Genomic DNA, 19,947 nt, shown 5'->3' with positions numbered 1-19,947 from the left:
ATCAAGTTCAACTCAAACTCGAAATATAATATTGAAACTTGAACTCAAAAAGGCTTGAACTCAAAAAAAATTTAGAAGCTCGATTGAAGCCTAAAATTCGAGCTTGATTGAAGTGAAAGAATAGTTCACTCAATGCTCACCAAAAGGGTCCATGATTTTGAATGCTAAATTACCTCTATTATTTATAGAAGTTAGTTGTGATGCGCTTCTATGTTTCTTAGCAATGTGAGATTGTTTTGTTCTCATATTTTTACTCTTTAGACTTTTGGGATGCTCTTCTATGTTTCTTAGCCATGTGAGATTTTTTTTTTAAATTAAACCAAACAATATAATTTTGTTATGATTCTTTTAACCCCAAATTTATTTTTTAATTATAGTTATATAATTATATTTATTATTTAATATGTTTTACCTTAAATATTATGTTGTAGTTAATTTGAATCATTTTGTTTCACTTGATTTTATGGTTTTTAACTTATATATGTTATGACTTGCTTTGAATATGACTTGTGATATAAAAAATTATTTTTTATTAAATATTTTTGGTATTTTTATTTAATTTTTTAAATAATTATGACGTCGTCCGGTTCTTCCGACGGTCGGACCGATTCGATCGGTTGAACCAGTAGCATGACCGGTTCACTAACCGGTCCGGTTCTGAAAACCATGATTTCAAGTATGACATTTAAAAAAAATTCTAATGGTTAAAGTGACCATCTTCAGCATCCTTTTGATTTTGACTTCTTTCTGGCTTGTTATTTTGCTTTGTCATTTTACCGTCACCTTTGACTTTGGGGCAATTATACTTTGGGGCAATTCTTGTGTTTCCTCCCTATCAAATTTCAATTGTCACGCCTCATTTGGTGCTTTTTCCCCTTTTTTTATTTTGAAATTTAAGATGCAATGTTGTTGTCATCAATCTTCAAGCTCATATTTCATGAATCATGATATTAAACATGACATGTTTTTTTTATAAAAAAAACTTTAAGAAATTGAATATATATATTCTAAATCCATATCCATTTGAGTCGAATGCTCACTTGCAACGTCACGTGGACATTTTATTATTAGTGCACATTAATTTTTTAAACATCAAACTTAATAATTCATCTGCATATTTTATTAGTTTCCTTGGTATCATTTATGTATCACTTTGTTTTTCCTCTCAGAGTTATAAGATTGATATGATTCCTACAACTATATTGCATTTGTATCAGTAACAAAGTGTTTGAATTACAATCCGAAATCCAGAAGAAGAAAAAAAAATTGTTATGGAAAGATCTTTTGCCTTGTAACAATTTTACATTGAGTGAATAATGATGAGGAATTGAGCAAATGTAGAACTAACACTTTTGTTGACATCAACCGCCTTGTCTGCTTGACAACGGAACCACCTCCGCAAGCGGCGTTGACAAGGGTGTTGGGATCGGAGATGTCCGGCAAACCGGACATGTCGGGTTCAATCGCAACCAAAGGTCAACACACTTGACATGGAATAGGTGGTTGCAGTCGGGCAAAAACCTTAGCATGTCACTGCTTTTGTAATCCGCCAAGCATATGGAACAACATGAAGCTGTAGAATCTTTCTTCTGGAGCTTCGCCTCCGAGTAAAGCAGCTTTGGGTAGCTCTTTATGGTATCCTCATCAAGGCCTACGTCGACAACGAAGCTATCGGGATCGATATTAGGCTCCTGTCTGGTCCTCCTAGACCGCACTTCTTGCGACGGTCGAGTCCTGGTGCAGAAATAGGAAGCCAAAGTGATGGTGGTGATAAGGAGGAGGATTCCAACTGACACCCCTATGCCATATCCAAAGCTACCAATGTTTTTGGATCCTAGAAGTTCGTCATCATGCGAGCCCGATGTGGTGTTCATGATCCAGATTGAGAGGAGAAGAGGAACAAGTGATTTGAGAGATGAAAAAATTGGGGTTGGTCAGCCATGGAAGTGTCCCAAAGAAATGGTTTATTTGATGTGGATTTTCAAAAGTCAACCGTGAGAGAGAGAGAGAGACGAAAACTGGTGGAGTTTTAATTAAGGGAAGATGCAATTGTTATTTAAGTAAAGCAAGGGATATGCATAGCCATACATGTGAATTTGTTATATTTTAAGATTTTGAGGGATCACTGGTTTGTCTGGTAGTTTTTAGAAGTCAACGGTTCTGATGTAATCGTAAGGTATAATGTGTGGTTTGATTTGAGTTAACGTCTCCTTCTCTTCCGACTAAAGTCTCCACGTTCCCTGCATTTGCATAAGAATTAAGTAGTGTTAATGTTGTGTGGAATTAGTACGCATGGCTTGATCTTTCACAAGTAAAGGACGTTCCAGATCCATGATCAATTTTATTCCAACAATTCTTCGTCACGAGAAGACTTTGGTTTCCTCACGAGACAATTCAGAAGAATTAGAGGTTTCAACCACTTGCATGGAGGCGGTGTTATAAATAAATAATTACGGGAATTGAACAACACTTTAAACTACAAAAAGAAACCCATAATTCAGATTTAGTGTTGGTCGTATCATATTTGTGGGGGAAAAAACATGGGTCGCTAATTTTTATCTAAAGTTTATAAATGGTAGAAAGAATAGAAAGATTTATTAGACCGAATAATCAAAGATATTCATATGATCTTAATTTATATGAGTGTAAATCCTAACATTTATCTTTAAAATGTTATATCTCCTCATTTAATAAAATAAAATAAACACGCATGTAATGTTATTTTTAATGGTTTCGCAAGTCAATACATGAATATTTCTAAATACATGATCTATAAGCCTTTTCCAAATCCATTTAGGTTTTTAATTTTTTAATTAATTGTTATAGAATTTGATTTTAAATTATTTTAAATTAAAAATAACTTTTAATACTAACAATATAATATGTTTTACTCATTAGAGAATGTTATAGAATTTGATTTTTAAATTAATTTTATTAAAAATAACTTTTAGATAAAGTTTTATTGTTATAGAATTTGATTTTAAATTAATTGTTATGATCGCTATCAATAGGAAGGCAGAAAAAATTACTATAGTCCTCTGACAGTAGAATTGGAATCCCGTACGACTGTCCAAGAGTCTTGCCTGGTTAGAGAATGTTAAACTCAAACTTTTGATCGACAAAGGAGCTCCTTCAAAGGTTTTGTTATTTCGGAGGTTCAAAGGAGTTACTCCAAAGGAAGCCCCACTACTCCGAAGGTTTTGATCGTTGGAGAAGTGACAGCGGAGGAGACCTGCTAAGTATATCCAATGTACCGATGATGAAGAGAAGCAAAGAAGACGATAGACGGGGAGAAAGAAACGATCAGAGATTTAATCGGAACCCAATGACTGATGGAGAGAGAGTGGCAAGCCACACCAATGAGAGACACTATACGCAGGGAAGGGGCATCTTCCTGCACCATGATGACCCGTCAAACCTGGAAGACACAAAACGCGAACAAAACAAGATCGACATAAAAATGAAAAAAAAGGGGAAAAAAAAGGAAACATCCAAAACTTCTGTCAATGGAGGGAACGCCCTTTATCCCAATATAAAATGACCCTCAAGAAGGATCCAAAAGACGTCGGAAGAAAGAAACGCATATCGAGCAGGCCAAGTGACCTCTCCAAAGCGACCAAACACGAGAGAAGAGAGGGACAACTAAAAACTAAAGGTAAAAAAGAGGGAGAGAGGGTCAGATGGGGCCGTGCAACATCCGACGACGACGAGGCCGAGAGAAGAGGCCTTGAGATTAAAAATGAAAGAAAAAAGTAAGGTAGGATACTAAATTATTTTTTCATGAATAAACAGACAGTTTTCCTTTTGGATTGAAGATTAGGTGAGTGGATATTTAAATTCAACCAAAAGAACTAAATTTTATTTATAAACAAGCATAGAAATAACAATGGCATCTGTCTATATCTATATTCATATACCTATCGGAACATGTAAACAATATATGTAGCAAAACCAAGAAAAATCTAACAAAAAATATTGCTAGTTACAAGAAAGAATCAACAATCAAAATGGTGTATCTGACTCCAAGAAATCGTATCAGAATGCAGGAAAGAAATGATGGCATCCCTTTCCCAACTCCAATCTGCAGCCCTGTGTGTCCCCTGCTTTCCCACTCAACAACAAATGTTATGTAATGGAGACTGGGGTGCTCAAAGCAATTCAATCAAATGTCTCAGCGCATCAAGTTTTCGACTAGCATATAGATTCATTAAAACTAATCCAAAAAATAAAAAGGGAAATGAAAAAAACTATAGTCTCAAATAACAATACTGCATAGCTAACACTCTGATTGATGCAGATCAAAGCAACTTTTTAAGGTGGAGGTGGAGTTGTTGCCGGTGTCGTTGGAGTTGGACTGTTGTTGCCGTTGCTGCTGCCGCCATTGTTTTCCCATGGTCTCACGGTGAATAAAACCACAAACAAGATGATGACCAGCAAAATTATGATAGCATAACAAGTCCATTTCCGGGTATTTTTCTGGTAATTTCTAGCTGTTTGCAACCGCTCGGTTCCACCTCTCACAAACGAATTAGCTCGGTTCACTTGGCTCTCAATGTCATCCAATTGCTCACCTTGAGCCTGAACCAGCACTGCCATGTCCATGAAAACTTGGTGTAACTCCTTGAGATTCCTCTCTAAATCCTTCACAGCATCATGTCTTTCTTGAATCTCATTGATCGTGTCCAAAATTCTTCCTCTTCCTTGTTCTTGAATAGCTTTTTGCAAGAATGTCTCACTCTCCCCTGCAAAATGTTAACACAAAACAAGTTCCCAAATGTTGTTCATATTTCTCTTGCACAAGAAATGCAATACAGCTTTCTCAAATACCCCATGCTTTATAATTACGATTTGCAAGTTTGAATTGTTAATTAAACATATAAAAGAAATTCAATCTATATATATACATGTTTGGAAAATTTACAGATTGCAGCCAAAATTTTCATATAACTATTTAACAAGTAATCACTTAGCTTAAATAATAATCATCCCCAATTAAAACATATCAATTAACCAAACGAAAAGGATTTGAAAAATTGTCAGAATCTTGTAAAGAATATGAACTTTATGGAATGAAAAAGAAAATCCCCTTGAATAAAGCTCAGATTGAATAACATGCTTTCATAAGTACCAAAAAGGGGGAACTGACCTGTTGAAATTAAAAGATCAAGAGTCTTGTCATCTGGGTTTTCTCCGGTAACTGTAAAATATCTTCTCTGAACAGTATCTCTGTACTCAGACGAGATCCTCTCCCTCAGTTCATTGAAACTTTCCATAGAATCCTTCAACTTCTTTCTCAAGCCGTTCACAACCGAAGTCCTCGTCCGGTCGGAGGAAGAGCCCAGTCCACAGCCAGGCAAGCTCCTGTTAGCCGCGTTGGACCGGTCCAGCGCTTCCAGGCGAACTTTGATGAGCTTGGCCTTTTTCAACGCCATGGATACGTCACCATCCATCTTGGCTCTTAAATCCCTCACAGCTTTCGCGTTGTGCAACGTCTTGCTTTGCTCGTGAGATGAGGAGAGGTCTTCGTTGAGCCTCTCGAGTTCCTTCAGCTCGTCTTTGATGGACTCGACATCGTCGAAGAACTTATCGAGGTTGACACCGCGGGGGGTGGAAGACGATTCCGACATCTGGACTGCGTGGTGGTGATCGGGGGAGGATTCTTCGCTTCGGAAGCGAGAGAAAGAAGACGAGAATAGATTGTTCATGGTTGGTTTCCTTATTAAAATCTCTTCAAGGCTTTAAAAGCGTTGGTTGTATCCCAAGGAAATGATTTTAATATGGGAAGGTGTTTGGTGTATGTAATCAAGTCACTGAATCCATTTTTTCAAGAGATATTGAGATATGGGTACAAACGTTGAAAAACAATGATTATAGGAAGGTGGGAAATTTCGACAACAAGGGATTTGACAAGTCGAATCATAAACTAAAAATCCAATTTCATTTTAGGTAACTGTTAATGTTGTTCTTTTCTATTCTTTGAAAAGATAAAAAGGAAGCATCTTGGAAGGTGGAAGCAAAGAAAGGTCAAAGAATGTAAACCGGGTAACCCTGTTGCTGTTCCAGTAAATTTGAATGTTAAACGACGGAAGAAAACGCGTAGGGAAAATTTTGGGAATTTGATTGATTTAATTTCCTACCTATCTTCGATTTCGATCTTGTTTTTGGTTTCTGAAATTGGAAGGATCGCCTTTCGCCATTATTTTACTAGTGAAGCGCTCAACATTTATAAAGTGTGGAGCAAGTTAGGAATGTAAAATTCAAATAACTGTTTATGTTTCAAGTCGGATCATATTATATTATATCAAATTAAATATAAATTATGTCACATCAATTCAATGATTTCGACTCATATTAGGTTGGGTCTAGATCTGGGTCAACTTGAGTTCGAGTTATTTTTAGGTATATTTTAAATCAGATTCAATTCAAATTTAAGCAGAGTTAATTTCAGGTCGGATCAATATCAGTTTAGATCAAAATGGTTTGAGTCTGAATTAGTTAAATATCAGGTTAATTTAGGTTCAGATAGACTTTAGGTCGATTCTCGTTCAGTTTATGTTACATCATTGACTGATAAAATCCAGGTCGAGTAATATTAGTTTCGGATGAACTTCAAGTTAGGTCATTTTCGGGTGAATTATTTTTCTCCTTTCATGGTCGTCTGAATGTAACTTGTAATTGTATATGGTTTAGAGTAAATTATAAAAAATAAAAATAATTACGGGCTAATTTTGGATAAAAATATAATTTTAAGGACTAAATTGAACAAAAATTAAATTACAAACTAAAATTTAAATAAATTAAAAAAACACATGGATCAAATTGAAACAATTGTAAAAATGTAAAGCTGAAATTAATATAAAAATGGACTAAATTATTTTCATTTGCAAAGTTGGTGAACAAAAGTTTATAGGATTTGGAGATTATGATATATTTTATAGGTTTTTGAAATGTAGTTTATGATGTGATTTATAGGTTTCGGAGTAAATTACAAAAAAAAAAGAAATAAATATGTGTTAATTTTGGATAAAAATATAATTTTAAGGACTAAATTGAACAAACATAAAATTACAAACTGAAATTTAAATTTAAATAAACTAAACAACATGCAAGGATCAAATTAAAACAATTGTAAAATGTAAAGTTGAAATTAATATCAAAATGAACTAAATTACATTCATTTGAAAAATTGGTGAAAAAAAGTTTATAGGTTAAGAGATTATGAATTCCTGATATAAGTTATAGGGTTTGAAGTTTATGATGTAATTTATATAATATGGAGTAAATTACAAAAAATAAAAATAATTATGAGTCAATTTCGACAAAAAATATAATTTTAAGTACTAATAAATAAATGATATATATACATTAATAAATTATACATACAAACACACATACATAAATACAAGTTGGGCCTTGTATTGAGTCTCCGACTATTAAAAGTTACAACATAGTTCATTGCCTATTCATTATGTTCCAAAATTGTCATTTTTTGTTAAAAAAATGACGACAATTTGAGCTAGACGTTAACCTGTTGATTGAGATATGATAAAAACTGATCTCATAATCTCAAACGACTATCATATCTCGGTTAGCATGTTAACGTCCAACTTTGACGACTGTTAATTTTTTAGCGGAAAAAGACGAGTTTAGAACATAATGAATAGTCGAGTGACTATTTTGTAACTTTTAATAATCGATGGACTCAACAAAGCAAATCCCTATAGTCAATGGACCATTTTTAATAATTGATGGACTCAATAAAATAGTATCTTAGGGATTATTTTTCAATCGTAATGATGCCAAAGAGTTTTGTTGCGAATTTAATTTGAATCCATCATAAATGAGAGGTGCAAACAAACCAATGAAAATGTTGGTTGGTTCACCTAATAATCACTGTATCACAGTTTATTTTCATCCTACCATCCTCCGTTTTCTACCATCAATTCTCCTTTGAATTATTTATGAACTGCATTCTGTATTCAATTTATTATGAATTGGAACAACTGACGCCAAGTGAAATTGCATGAGGAAATGGAAGGAGAACTTTCGATAAATATGGCAATGGAAACGGCTGAATTGCTCGTGTGAAGTGGTATCATTAGCATTTAGTGGTGAAGACAGCTTTTCTGCATAATCTTGATTGGTATTATCATGTTTTTCAACAATTGGTTGATTCTTGAACTAACACTTCATCTTGATCCTCAATCAGCTGATCTGAGCCTAAGGTATTGATTTGAAGTGTTGGTAAAGGAGGTGGATACATATCTTGTGGAAGTTCCGGCAATGGAGATTCCTTCTGAAGAACTTTGAGAACTTCCCCTGCATTAGGCCTTTGCCTTTCATTAGGATTAGCACACCATAATCCCACTGTCATCAAGCATCGCATTTCATTTTCGTCGAAATTTTCTAACCTTGCATCCGCAGCATCAACGACACAGCCAGCAAGGTATAACTGCCACACCAACCTAACCAGAGTGCCCCTTCGATTAGGTTTTCTCCCACAGCAAATTTCCAACAGCACAATCCCAAAGCTATACATGTCTGTTTCTTTGCGAGCTTTTCCTTCTCGCAAGTATTCCGGTGCTAAGTATCCATATGTCCCGATAATCCTCGTTGTTTGAGTCCTCTGTCCCCGCTCCACAAGCTTCGAAACCCCGAAATCGGCGAGCTTGGTTGTGAAGTCCAGGTCTAGCAACACATTATCTGATTTGATATCTCTATGGATGACACACTGCTCTGCGCCTTCATGAAGATAGTTAAGAGCTAATGCCAATTCAATAGCTATCTTATGCCTTGTATGCCAAGAAAGTGTTGGTTTGTCTCCATGAAGATGACTGTCAAGGCAGCCGTTTGGCATGTACTCATAAACAAGTAATAGTTGGTTTTGTTCATGACAATAACCGATGAACCCCACCAAGTTCCGATGTTTTAAACGACTTATTACATTTAGTTCGTTGATAAAAAAACTCTCGGATTCGGCAAATATTCTCTTCACAGCAACTACGGTATGATCGTACAATTCTCCTTTATAAACATGTGCCGACGCTCCTCGGCCCAATCTTTTGTCTTCTCCAAAACCATTGGTAGCTTTAAATAGTTGTTGGTACGAAAATATTTTTGGTATACCTCCTCCATTAATATTATGACCTTTCCCGTCTACAGCCCGATTGCTGCCCCGCATCCTGTTCTGCGGTGACCAACATGGATTGCCCTTCTTTGGCCGCCGGAGGAAGAACCAACCTGTAAATAGGCAAAGCAACAACACGACTGAACAAACTGGAGCAAGCACAATCACATTTGTTCTTATGTTGTTCCCTTTACTAGGCTTGGTTTCGAGATTTGAAGTGAATTTCCATGATTTAATGGTGTTGTATTCCGTGTACTGGCCTGTACCTGCTGAAAACCCAATTTGAACCCACTGTGGGAGAGTTTTCTTTAGATCAATCACACAAGAAAGAGAAGAGTTTCCCATAAAAACAGGGTGTTCATCATATGTCCAAAACACACTCAGGTTTTTTGTAGTGGCATTGTAAGTAATCCAAACGTTAGCCACTTTTCCACTGTTTGAGCCGGCATCCCATTGGGCAGAAACAACTGACCTCATGGAGTTGTTATTGATCCCAACATGTTGTGTTGATGGATCCCAATCTTCATTAACATAGCTGTCAAACTCAACTGAGACCACCTGAGGTGGGGAAAGGCATCCGTGGTGCTGCTATTCAATAACCCAAGATACCCACCCGCGGAATTGGGTGGTATTTGGTAGCCCACAGGAGCTAGGAAAAATGCAAATCCATTGCCATAAATAGACACATTTCTGGTGTTGATGGTGAAGGAGAATTGGGTGGCGAAGTCTGCAAGTGTTCCGGTGGATGAATCCCATATGCGAATAGGCTCCGAGTATACCCCCCGACCAACACGGCATAAATAAGCTACGGTGTTGAGTTCGATATTTCCAAGTGAAGGATAGGCATCTCCTTCGTAAACTATGTTATTTGCCGAAGCAGCGAAACTAGTTATATTAAAAGACACAGGATTCGCAAATGGAAGAAAAAGATGGATGATGATGATAAAATAGTATTGAGCATTTAGATGGTGAAGACGATAACATGGGATTGCAGACATGGTTTGGTTTGAGTACTGTTCCTCATAACCGGCGGACTGGGTTCAGATTTAAATATACTCATGGAATTTTTTTTGCTTTTTGGTTGATGGTATTGAAATGAAAACAAACAAACTGTTGAAAACAATGCAGCAACGATGTGATATCTTCTTGGAAATTCAGCATACAACAATGGTAACGTCTGTCCTTATTAATGATGAATGCAAAACAATCAAATACATCCTAGAACTCTTGTTAATCACTATGCAAAAGAAGAAAAAGAAATTGGGTAAACGTATTAGTCACCCGACTATTATTTTGGTTCGTTAAGGTCATTCAATTATTTTTTTCAAAATAATTATTAACATTATGTTTTGGTTTCATTTTAGTCATTCGTTAAAAATTTAATAGAATTACTGACATGATTTTTTTTCAATTATGACATGACATTAACTTATGATTATATATCAGCATCACTGTTAATTTTTTTACAGCAGGTGACCAAACTAAAATCAAAACGTAATATTAATGATGATTTCGAAAGAAAATAATTGGATAAACAAAACATATCTAAAATGATAATTGAGTCACTAAATGCATTATTTATCTAAAGGAAAAAGACAAAGGCCTTCTAACAAAACCATCCATCCGTTTTTTTAAGTGTTCATAATATTATTTATATTATAATTGTGTTTAAGATTTTAATTTTTAATATAAAATTCGAAACGTTAATAGGTTATATTACATAGATTTTAGTATATGAAAATATAAATATATTATTGTCCTATTCATATTTTTTTGACACGTGTTATTTATATAAATATTTATCGTTGTTGTGTGTAGTATGATAATTGTAATTCATATTCGTGTTCAACATAGTCATAGTGTTAGACTCATGGCTTAAATCAATTTGCTCTTCTCATAAATACATATAACCAAGTTTGGAAGGTTAATTAACTTCTAGTTTGCCATTTACAATTTGCTTTTCATCTTTACAATACTTTTTCAAACAAACCAAAACAATTGTTAAAGTAAAAAAAATCCATGAATGAAAGTAAATAGTAATATTTTATTTTTAAATAAGTCATTTTATCTAAATTAGATTTATAGATTATTTTTGATTTTATTGAAAATAATAATGTTTATATTTTACGGTCAAATTATGTGTAAATTTAGTATTTATGGATTCTTAATATAAATTTTATTCTCAACATGTGTGGATCATTATCCATAGTTCTTGAAATATTATCTCGTATTTATTTCGTGTATCAATTTATCCGATTTTTATTGTATTGATTGATTGTAATTGTTTTTTTTTTTGAAAATATGTGTAAATAATCATCCATTTATACTACATAGTTTAAGGTACTTATATTGTAATTATAAATATCAAATTTTTTTCAATTCAATCAATTGTAATTATATTGTAATTCTATAATTACAATTCATTAAAAATAATTATAGTTTGAAAATAATTGATTGAAAATTAAAAAAGTAAATTAATGATTATTTCTCACTTACAAAAAGTGGGTGATAATATTTTTGATTGAATTGTGCTAACTGTCAACTTGTCGTAAACATAGTTGTAAAAGAGATATAAGAAACTAAATTTTAAAATAAAATAAATAAATTAACAAAATTGTTTAAATATTCCATAGCCTATTTCTCCTTTTTAATTTTTATCAAGTTGTGTTATTTGGATTCAGATAGAACATATTTGAGGATGGTGGAGGATTCATTCAAGGTATAGGGTGGGTACGTATTCATTTTGAAATCCGAATTTTTACCTATTTTATTAATTGTGTTCATCTTAAAATTTTATTTGTGCTCATCTTGAATAAAAAATTTATGTGATTAATATATGTGCGTCTAGTTCAAAAATATTTTTGAATCTGTCACTATTTTGGGATATTATAGAAGGATTGTATCTTTAGAATCTTTATTTTTCTAGACAAAAGATTCAGTCACTCAGCTACCTGGTCAGCAGCAATGGCTGAAGATCACCGGAAATGTATACTTTAACTTTTCGTTCACCGTTTTTAGCATGCCCTATCGAGGATCATGCTAGCAAATGTTGTATGCATAGAACCAGAAGCCGCTCAGAGATGGCGGTTTCCAGAGAAGTGTGTTCATATTGTTCAACATTCTCATCACATGCACATTCATGAAATCTGTAAAAATGGTACATGATCCAAGAAGCGCATGATCCCAGATAATCCTCTCTTGAAGTTACCAATCTAGGGACTAAAGAAATATTCCTTGTGCAAGGAACGACCACCCACGTGCATTGCCATTGTGCATCTGTTTTTTTTTATAATCTCCCACTCAGCTATTCACCGGGGAAGGTTGTCTGCTACGGAAGAAAACCTGATTGTGCCTCTCCAGGCATTTGCTTCCTATAACTCCATTCCCATGACCCCATAAGCATTCATGCGTGCTCAGCAACAGATTTAACCAAGCTTTCTCACGCATTTCCTTTTCTATATCCTACTCCCCAGTGTGTTTGGCCGGTAGCTTTCTTGATGAAGGATACGGAGTTGAAGGCAATTTGTTATGGAGAGATGGAAGTCTAGTGTGGAGGTATCACCGAATTGTCCGAGGTGTGGCTCTTCCAATACCAAATTCTGCTATTACAACAATTACAGCTTGACACAACCGAGGTACTTCTGCAAAGGCTGTAGAAGATATTGGACTAAAGGAGGGTCCCTTCGGAACGTGCCAGTCGGAGGTGGCTGCCGCAAGAACCGAAGAGGTAAGTCGTTACTAAGGATGCCGACTGATGGTCATGTCCCCTCCAAGTGTTTGTCAAGCGGTTTAGTTCCTCATTACGATCACAAAGTGAATACCTTATCTGAGTCTAATAGCTCCTCAGCAATGTCTGATGGTTCTCATATTGATCTGGCACTCGTTTTCGCAAACTTTTTGAATAACAAACAACCGGAAAACACGTCTGGTTTCGATGTGCCGGGATTTCCTAGCGAGTTCGATCCATCTAAAGAGTTCATAAATGTGGAATCGAATCTTCAGCTACCAGGAGAGAATGGTCTCAATGAATGCCTAGCGCAGTCCGATTTGTCCATGGAAAATCATTTGAGCAACAATGATCAAATATACTATTCTGGATTAGAATCAGTTCACAAGCATCAAGATGGAGTTCAACAATGTACGGGTCATGAAACAAGCAAATATGCGTTGCCGCCTTTGCCAGGTGATGATTTATCTTGTCAAGAATATTTACTGTGGCCAAATTCTCATTCCTTGCAAGCAACTCAAGAGCCAGTACTTCTAGAACCTGCAGACACTCACGACCCAAATCTGCTGTTTGGTAACTGGAGCCCATTTGATTTGTCTAGTGATGATACTTTCACCAGGACTTGAGGAAACCATATGCATGCACTACCCCCATCTGCAATATCAGTAATTTTCCCCCCTATTTTTGCTTCTTCTTTTATAGACATGTACAGATGGAAAAAATTGAGATGAAATAATACCAGCATATGAACAAATTATACTTGTTTACCTTCTTTTGTGGTAAGCCAGTATTTGATTAAAGAATGGAAGCAGATATATATAGATATAGTAACAGGAAGTATCCAATGAATTCACCAGCAACACTGGTGGAGTACATTCTTTAGCTATTTTTCTGATCAACCTAGTTACTTACATAATTGCAGATCCTAAATGATCAACATCATTGAATAGATCCAGTCTGAATTTCCAAGGGTTCATTTAAATCCTTCTCTCTAGCCTCTCAATGCAAAGGCTAAACCAACCTTCACCTTGCATTTTTCCAGGTTTAAAGAAGACATAAGAAGCGTCATTTACAGCTAACTTTCCCTGTATGTATATATGCTGCAAACTTGAATTTTCCACTTCTAGTTGACACTTGTATGTTTAATGAATCCTAATTACATACAAGTAAGCTTAATCGTTAATTATATTCACAAAGATAATTATGATATTTACTAAATATTTGTCGGAAAACTTAAAAAAATGAAATATATCTGAGTTATGTTTATATATTTTTTTACGTTATGTCGTGTTTTGTATGATTTATGACTAAATTTTTAAAAAATATTTCATACCATATTTTAATTTATAATAATTTGTATATTTTATTTGTCATAGTGATTAAATTTAGAGAAATAATTACATGTTCCATGGTGTACTCTTCATTTTTCATGTATAACTATTACAGGTGATATCTAATTTTTTTTTAACAAACTAGTCATTCAATTTATATATAATTTCACATATATTTATTTTGTGTTTATTTTATTTTTCTTGACATTATTTTTTTAATATTTTAATTTATTTCATAATATACATAGTTTTGTTGCAATAATTTAGTACTTTTAAATCTATATGTAATTTTAGGAATTAAATCATTTTATCATATTTAAAACTTAATACAGTTTTATGAAACATGATACGCAAGTATATTCTAGTAAATGATAAATGATACCAAAAATGGATGATATTGGGTTTAGAGGCCCGTCGTCCCTCCAAAATTTTGAGAAAAAAATTGTATTTAATTCCTCAAATTTTCCAAAATTATAATTTTGCTCTTTTATTTTTAAAAAAAATATTTTTATATTAAATTCCTTTATTTTTTTTTTGAAATTTCTCATTAAATATTTAACTTTAATTCGTATTTTTAAAAAATTAGGAAAAAAACTCTAAGATTATTTTATCAAAATCCAACTCCGAAATATGGGTGAGCAAAACTTGATTCGACTTAATTTTATAAACTTGAATCAAATTGATTTTGAGTCATAATTTTATAAACTTGACTCAACTAAAAAAAATTCAAATTCGAGTTGAGTTGAGTTATAAAATGTAACTCTAATAACTCAAAAGTTTTAGTAATGAGTAGATTTATTTTTAAGTTCGAGTTGAGTCCCTCGACTCTATATGATATATGCATCGCATATGAAAAATCATAAAGAAATATATATGTATTGTATATGGTTATAGAAAATCATTTAAATTGAAATTAAATAATATCATAATATTATAAATATTTACAATTAAATTTAAAAAAAAGCTCGAACAACTCAAATCGACTTTATTCTACTCAAAAAGATTTCAAATAAAGTTTAAATTATAAAATAAGGCTCGTCAATTCGAATAACTCAAAATTTTTGCATCGACCCAATAAAATGTGCATCCTACTCTGAATGATACAATAGTTAATAAATCACAAATCTCTCAAAATAGCGATAAGCAACTATTAATTTTTTCAATAGTCTATAGAGTCATTATAAGATAGTTTATAGAACTTTGTTAATTTATTGACAATGTATATAATAGACACAACTGTTCAAATTAAAGACCTATAATAACCTTCTGTTTTATCATTGAAGTTAATTGATGAGTTCATTAAAACTTTTAATGTTAAATAATCGAACTGTATACGTAAAAATCTACGTAGAGTTAGCTGATTGGTAGGGCTTCTTTTTTAATAATTAATTAATTAATTAATAATTGTCAAGGCGGATGCTTCTCAATTTAGCGTCGGTGGTCGACGGCGTGGGGATCAATTAATCTCATGATGACAGGCGTGGACGATTGCTGATCACGTGGAACAGAATAGTCGTCGGACGGTGAGCCACTGCTTCTGGTGGCCTTAACACCATGTGCAATCAGTGCCTTGCATGTTGCTCTATTAGCTGGGTTAGCCGTTGAGATTGACCGTACCCATTTTCTCTCATATTATTATTCTTTTTTGGTTATGAAAATAAACAAACAAATGAATGAAGGGAATTCAAATATTAGACTCTATTTTTATTAATTAATTTAGTCTCGGAAGTTAAAAAAAAGTGCATTTCAATTTTAATGCAATTCTATGTTTTATGAGTTATAATAAAACATGGGTTGTAAAAAATATATATAATACAAATATTGTATATTTACGGAATTAAATATTCTGATTTTCATATATGAATTCAAAAAGAAAAATAGATCAGATATTCAACTATAATTCGTAGAAGCTTAAGATTTATTGCTAAATAAGATTGTTGAACTTAATCACAAAAAAACAATGTCAAAATTATATTATAACATACATAAACTTATAGAATTTTGTTTTTATAAATAAAATTATTTATATTAAATTTAAGCTCTTTAAATATTTTTATTCAAGTGATAAATAAATCGTAAAACCTTTTTGTTTCAAACTAGTATGAGAAAACTGTAAAAGGGACAAGTAGTGAAATCAAGAAGAGATTTTTAGGGTTTAAGGTCTAATGTTTAAGGTTTTTGGCTTCTGTTCAAGGTTTTAGGATTTTACAAGTTAATGATTTAGAGTTTTTAATTTATATTATAGGGCTTATGATTCATGATTTATATTTGAGGGATTATGTTTTAACATTTTAGGGTTTAGGGTTTAGGATTTTAAGATTTATGGTTTTAGAGTTTTGGTGTTTAGGATTCAAATTTAAAGTTGTATGATTTTAGGGTTTTAGCGTTTTAGGTATTTTTTTATATAATCATTGATATCCGATATGTTGATGGACTAATTTACAACGGATACTGTAGTCGCGAGGACGACCCTCCCAATCCAATTTGCTCCATTTGCAAATAACAGGATTTGAATCCTTAATATTGCTTAAGAGATCTAGTGTCTCGTCCCATTAGACCAATTAAATGTTGGTTTTTAGAATTTTGAATTTAACATTTAGAGTTTACAGTTTTATAATTTTAATGTTTAGATTTTAGGATTTTTATTTTAGGGTTTGTTATTTATCGTTTATCTTATTTAATGATGTGATTGTGAATAATTAATTGGAATTGTGAAACCTTATGTTTCAAAGTATTACGGGAAAACTGTAGAAGGGACGAGTAGTAAAATGAGGAAGAATGTTATTTAAGAAAAAAGGTAAAAGATTTGGGGCTTCAGGATCCTATTCAACGCTGAATCGGCATGCCTATGAATGTGAAAGGACGTTACTTTCTCAAACGCTCAATGAGAATAACTGATCCAGGAACCATGGTTGACCTCACCAAAATTAATATTGAAAGTAGTGACCGCTGAACTCCCGCCCCCACCGAAGCCGCCACCGGCCCACCCAACGCTGCCTTTAACTCGTCTTTCTCCACCTCAGTCTTTATCGCCTTCCATTTTTGTCTCTGCTAATTTCTTTTTAATGTTTTTTTCTTTGTTCATACTTTTTTTTCTCGACATCTGGTGGGGACGACTCCAAAACCCATAAGGCTTAGTCATCTATATAATATTAGTACAAGGTTATAAATAATAGAAAAATAAGGTACAAGTTAATAAATAATACCTAACTTATTTATTAATATGTGCATATCTAAAAAAAGAATGTTTACTCCAAGAAGGAAATGAATGAACATATAGTTTATAAAAAAAATAAAGGAAATGGATGGTTCAATTAAATTAATTTTCTATAAATTATTCTCAAAAAATTGGTGAGAAAAATAATAATAAAAGAGGTCATTACTTGTGGTTTGATATAGTTCTTTGGTATCTCTGGAATTCTATATCTTCTAGAGTTCCTCGAACCCCGTAAAATTTCATATTTTTTTAATAATTATAAATTTTTTATGTGACCTTTGGTAGATGCATATAATATATAATCTAATTTAATATTTAAAATAATTTAATATTTAACAGTCAAATCTATTTAGTTTATTGATTTACAGATAACTATTATCATTTTAAGTTTCACACTAGTCTGACACTACATATAAGATCTTATATATGTCATTATACAAAGCTGATGAAGGAGATCTCTCTCTCAGATTCCCTCTCTATTTCTCTCATCGTTCATCATCATTCTTAGTCCAACCGCTCTCCCCTTCTCTTCTATGAAACAACCGGATGCAATTCTCCACCAACAATCATCACAATTCCATTTTTGTCATCAACACTGCTCTATTTGTCATTGATTTGCCGTTTTTTAATTTTTTTTCATTTTCCCCTTAATTAACCACTTAAACAAAATAATTAATCTTCTCAGCTATTCTTCGACTATCATCAAAATAATGAACTCTTTAACAACTCCCATGAACTCATTTAGATCCCAACTATTTCAAGTAACAATCAAAAGAAGGAAAATGGGGAAAATAATCTTTGCCATGAAATTTATACATTTACTGTGAAAGGGCACTAGTTTCTTTGCCCATGTATGTAACTGCTATTGCAACAGAGTTTTATCTATGAAAAATCATATGTACACAAGTATGGATGACTGACAAAACACGAAACTCTAGAATCAAGCTGGATAAGAAGAGAGCAGAGTGCTTGGTACACAAGGAGAGCTCTTCCAGACTCTAGCATGCAATTTGAGCACCTCTCTGGCCTTCTCTTTAGTCTTGAACCCGCAATCCATTTGAAGCACCAAGCACAATTTAGCCACCACCCCTAATTGCAACATTTCTTGAAGAACCATGGTGGTACCACAGAACTTGGAAATGGACAGCAAAATCCTCACTGCCCTTTCACTTGCAACCTGAGAAACCCTAAGTATCTTCTTTGAAACAATGGCTACCCCTGCCCCATGCTGTAGCAGCTCCGACCGGCCTTCGGCGCATCCACACACTGCATCCAGCACTGTTAGTATCATCTCTCAAGCCCTTCTCTCTAATGATGAATCGAGAAGCAAGTCGATCAAGACTGGTACCACTCCAGCTTCGGCTGCCTTGATCCTGTTTCTTCCCCATGGACAAATATCAGCCAGCAATTGAAGACAAGTTTTTGAGGCCTGCTTTGATATTTGATCATGCAGAACTCCGGTTAATTCGATGAATAGTTCAGGTCTCAAGTTGGTGAGTTGCATCGGATCGGCTACCTCCACCATCGACTTCAACAACAGTACTGCATAAGCCCGAGAATTGTAGCTTCCGCGTTGCATTACTCTCGTTAAGGACACTATGAAATCACCATTTTCTCCCAATAGATTGTGGAGAGAAGCTTCTGAGAGTTGGAGATTGTAGAGAATGCCTAAAGCTTCATCAGTTGGTCTCATTGACTCAAACTCGTATTGTAATGACCCTTCAACTGCTGAATAGTCATGATTACTGACCATGGAAGCCAAGAAATCAACAGCGCCTGAAGATTCAATGCACCTTTTGTTTGTAGCATTCTCAGAAGCTATTGATTGTAGGCTCTTGAGACACTTGATTTGTTGCTGCGGTGACTTGGCATCGTTGAGAAGCTTGATTATCTGAACTTTGCTGATGGGTGGCTTTGGCGTTGGAATCCTTTCGATTCCATGCGAAGCGTTTAACATGCACCAAGATTGAATCAATCTCCTAAGAGTATGGTTTGGGGTAAGTTCACAGTCCGAAATAACTTGCTTCGTAACCGGACATGTGGTGTTCTTCCCTGAAAACAACCATTTCTCGATGCTCTCCCTGTCGTATGTAATCCCCGTTGAAACCGTGACGGGATCCTTCATAATCTCAAGAGAGATTGGGCAGATGAAGAACGGAGGAACATCAATATCGTCCATTGTAGAAATCAACCAAGAAGCTTGAAGAAACGAAGATTAATAAATCCAAGAACAACCCAAACAAGAAAAAAGAAAAGTTGATTTGTTTAAAGGATCAGTTGAGAATTGATTCGAAGTTTGAAGAAGGGGAGGTTGGAGATGGATTATATATGCGTGTGGACATTCATAGCCGGAGAAAGTCAAACACACGTAAAAAGGTTGACTTTTCCAAACCATGGTAAGGATCCAGGATGGCTCACAAATTATAACTGCAGCTACAGCTGCAGCTACAAAGGAGAAGTTTATGGCGGATAATCATTATTATAATTTCAGCACAAGATTTTTATTTGTAAATAGTTATAGAAATAGTATTATCCCCACCCTTTC

The 19,947-nt window shown here is 33.9% G+C and overlaps 3 protein-coding genes and 2 pseudogenes across 3 annotated transcripts; 1 reads left to right on the top strand and 4 right to left on the bottom strand.

The window, feature by feature from the left end:
- Positions 1 to 1,276: 1,276 nt before the first annotated feature.
- On the bottom strand, positions 1,277 to 2,008 carry LOC120146587 (RING-H2 finger protein ATL70-like). The gene has a single exon (XM_039160108.1). The coding sequence runs from the start codon at positions 1,872 to 1,874 to the stop codon at positions 1,362 to 1,364; it is 513 nt and encodes a 170-aa protein (XP_039016039.1). The 5' UTR covers positions 1,875 to 2,008; the 3' UTR covers positions 1,277 to 1,361.
- Positions 2,009 to 3,879: 1,871 nt separating this feature from the next.
- Positions 3,880 to 5,830, bottom strand: LOC120146624 (syntaxin-121-like). The gene is made up of 2 exons (XM_039160133.1): positions 5,147 to 5,830; positions 3,880 to 4,742 (listed from the first exon to the last, which is right to left on the bottom strand). Exons 1-2 carry the CDS (start codon positions 5,703 to 5,705, stop codon positions 4,312 to 4,314), a joined length of 990 nt encoding a protein of 329 aa, XP_039016064.1. The 5' UTR covers positions 5,706 to 5,830; the 3' UTR covers positions 3,880 to 4,311.
- Positions 5,831 to 8,158: 2,328 nt separating this feature from the next.
- Positions 8,159 to 10,125, bottom strand: LOC120146658 (annotated as a pseudogene).
- A 2,530-nt stretch (positions 10,126 to 12,655) lies between these two features.
- Positions 12,656 to 13,480, top strand: LOC120146617 (dof zinc finger protein DOF3.5-like). The gene has a single exon (XM_039160131.1). It carries the CDS (start codon positions 12,656 to 12,658, stop codon positions 13,478 to 13,480), a length of 825 nt encoding a protein of 274 aa, XP_039016062.1.
- A 4,705-nt stretch (positions 13,481 to 18,185) lies between these two features.
- On the bottom strand, positions 18,186 to 19,679 carry LOC120146547 (annotated as a pseudogene).
- Between the last annotated feature and the right edge of the window lie 268 nt (positions 19,680 to 19,947).

This window comes from Hibiscus syriacus, unplaced genomic scaffold, assembly GCF_006381635.1.
Source record: "Hibiscus syriacus cultivar Baekdansim isolate YM2019G1 unplaced genomic scaffold, ASM638163v2 tig00110930_pilon, whole genome shotgun sequence".
Taxonomy (NCBI): domain Eukaryota; kingdom Viridiplantae; phylum Streptophyta; class Magnoliopsida; order Malvales; family Malvaceae; genus Hibiscus; species Hibiscus syriacus.
The sequence above is the reverse complement of the archived record's forward strand: the minus strand, read 5'-3'. Positions and strand labels throughout refer to the sequence as shown.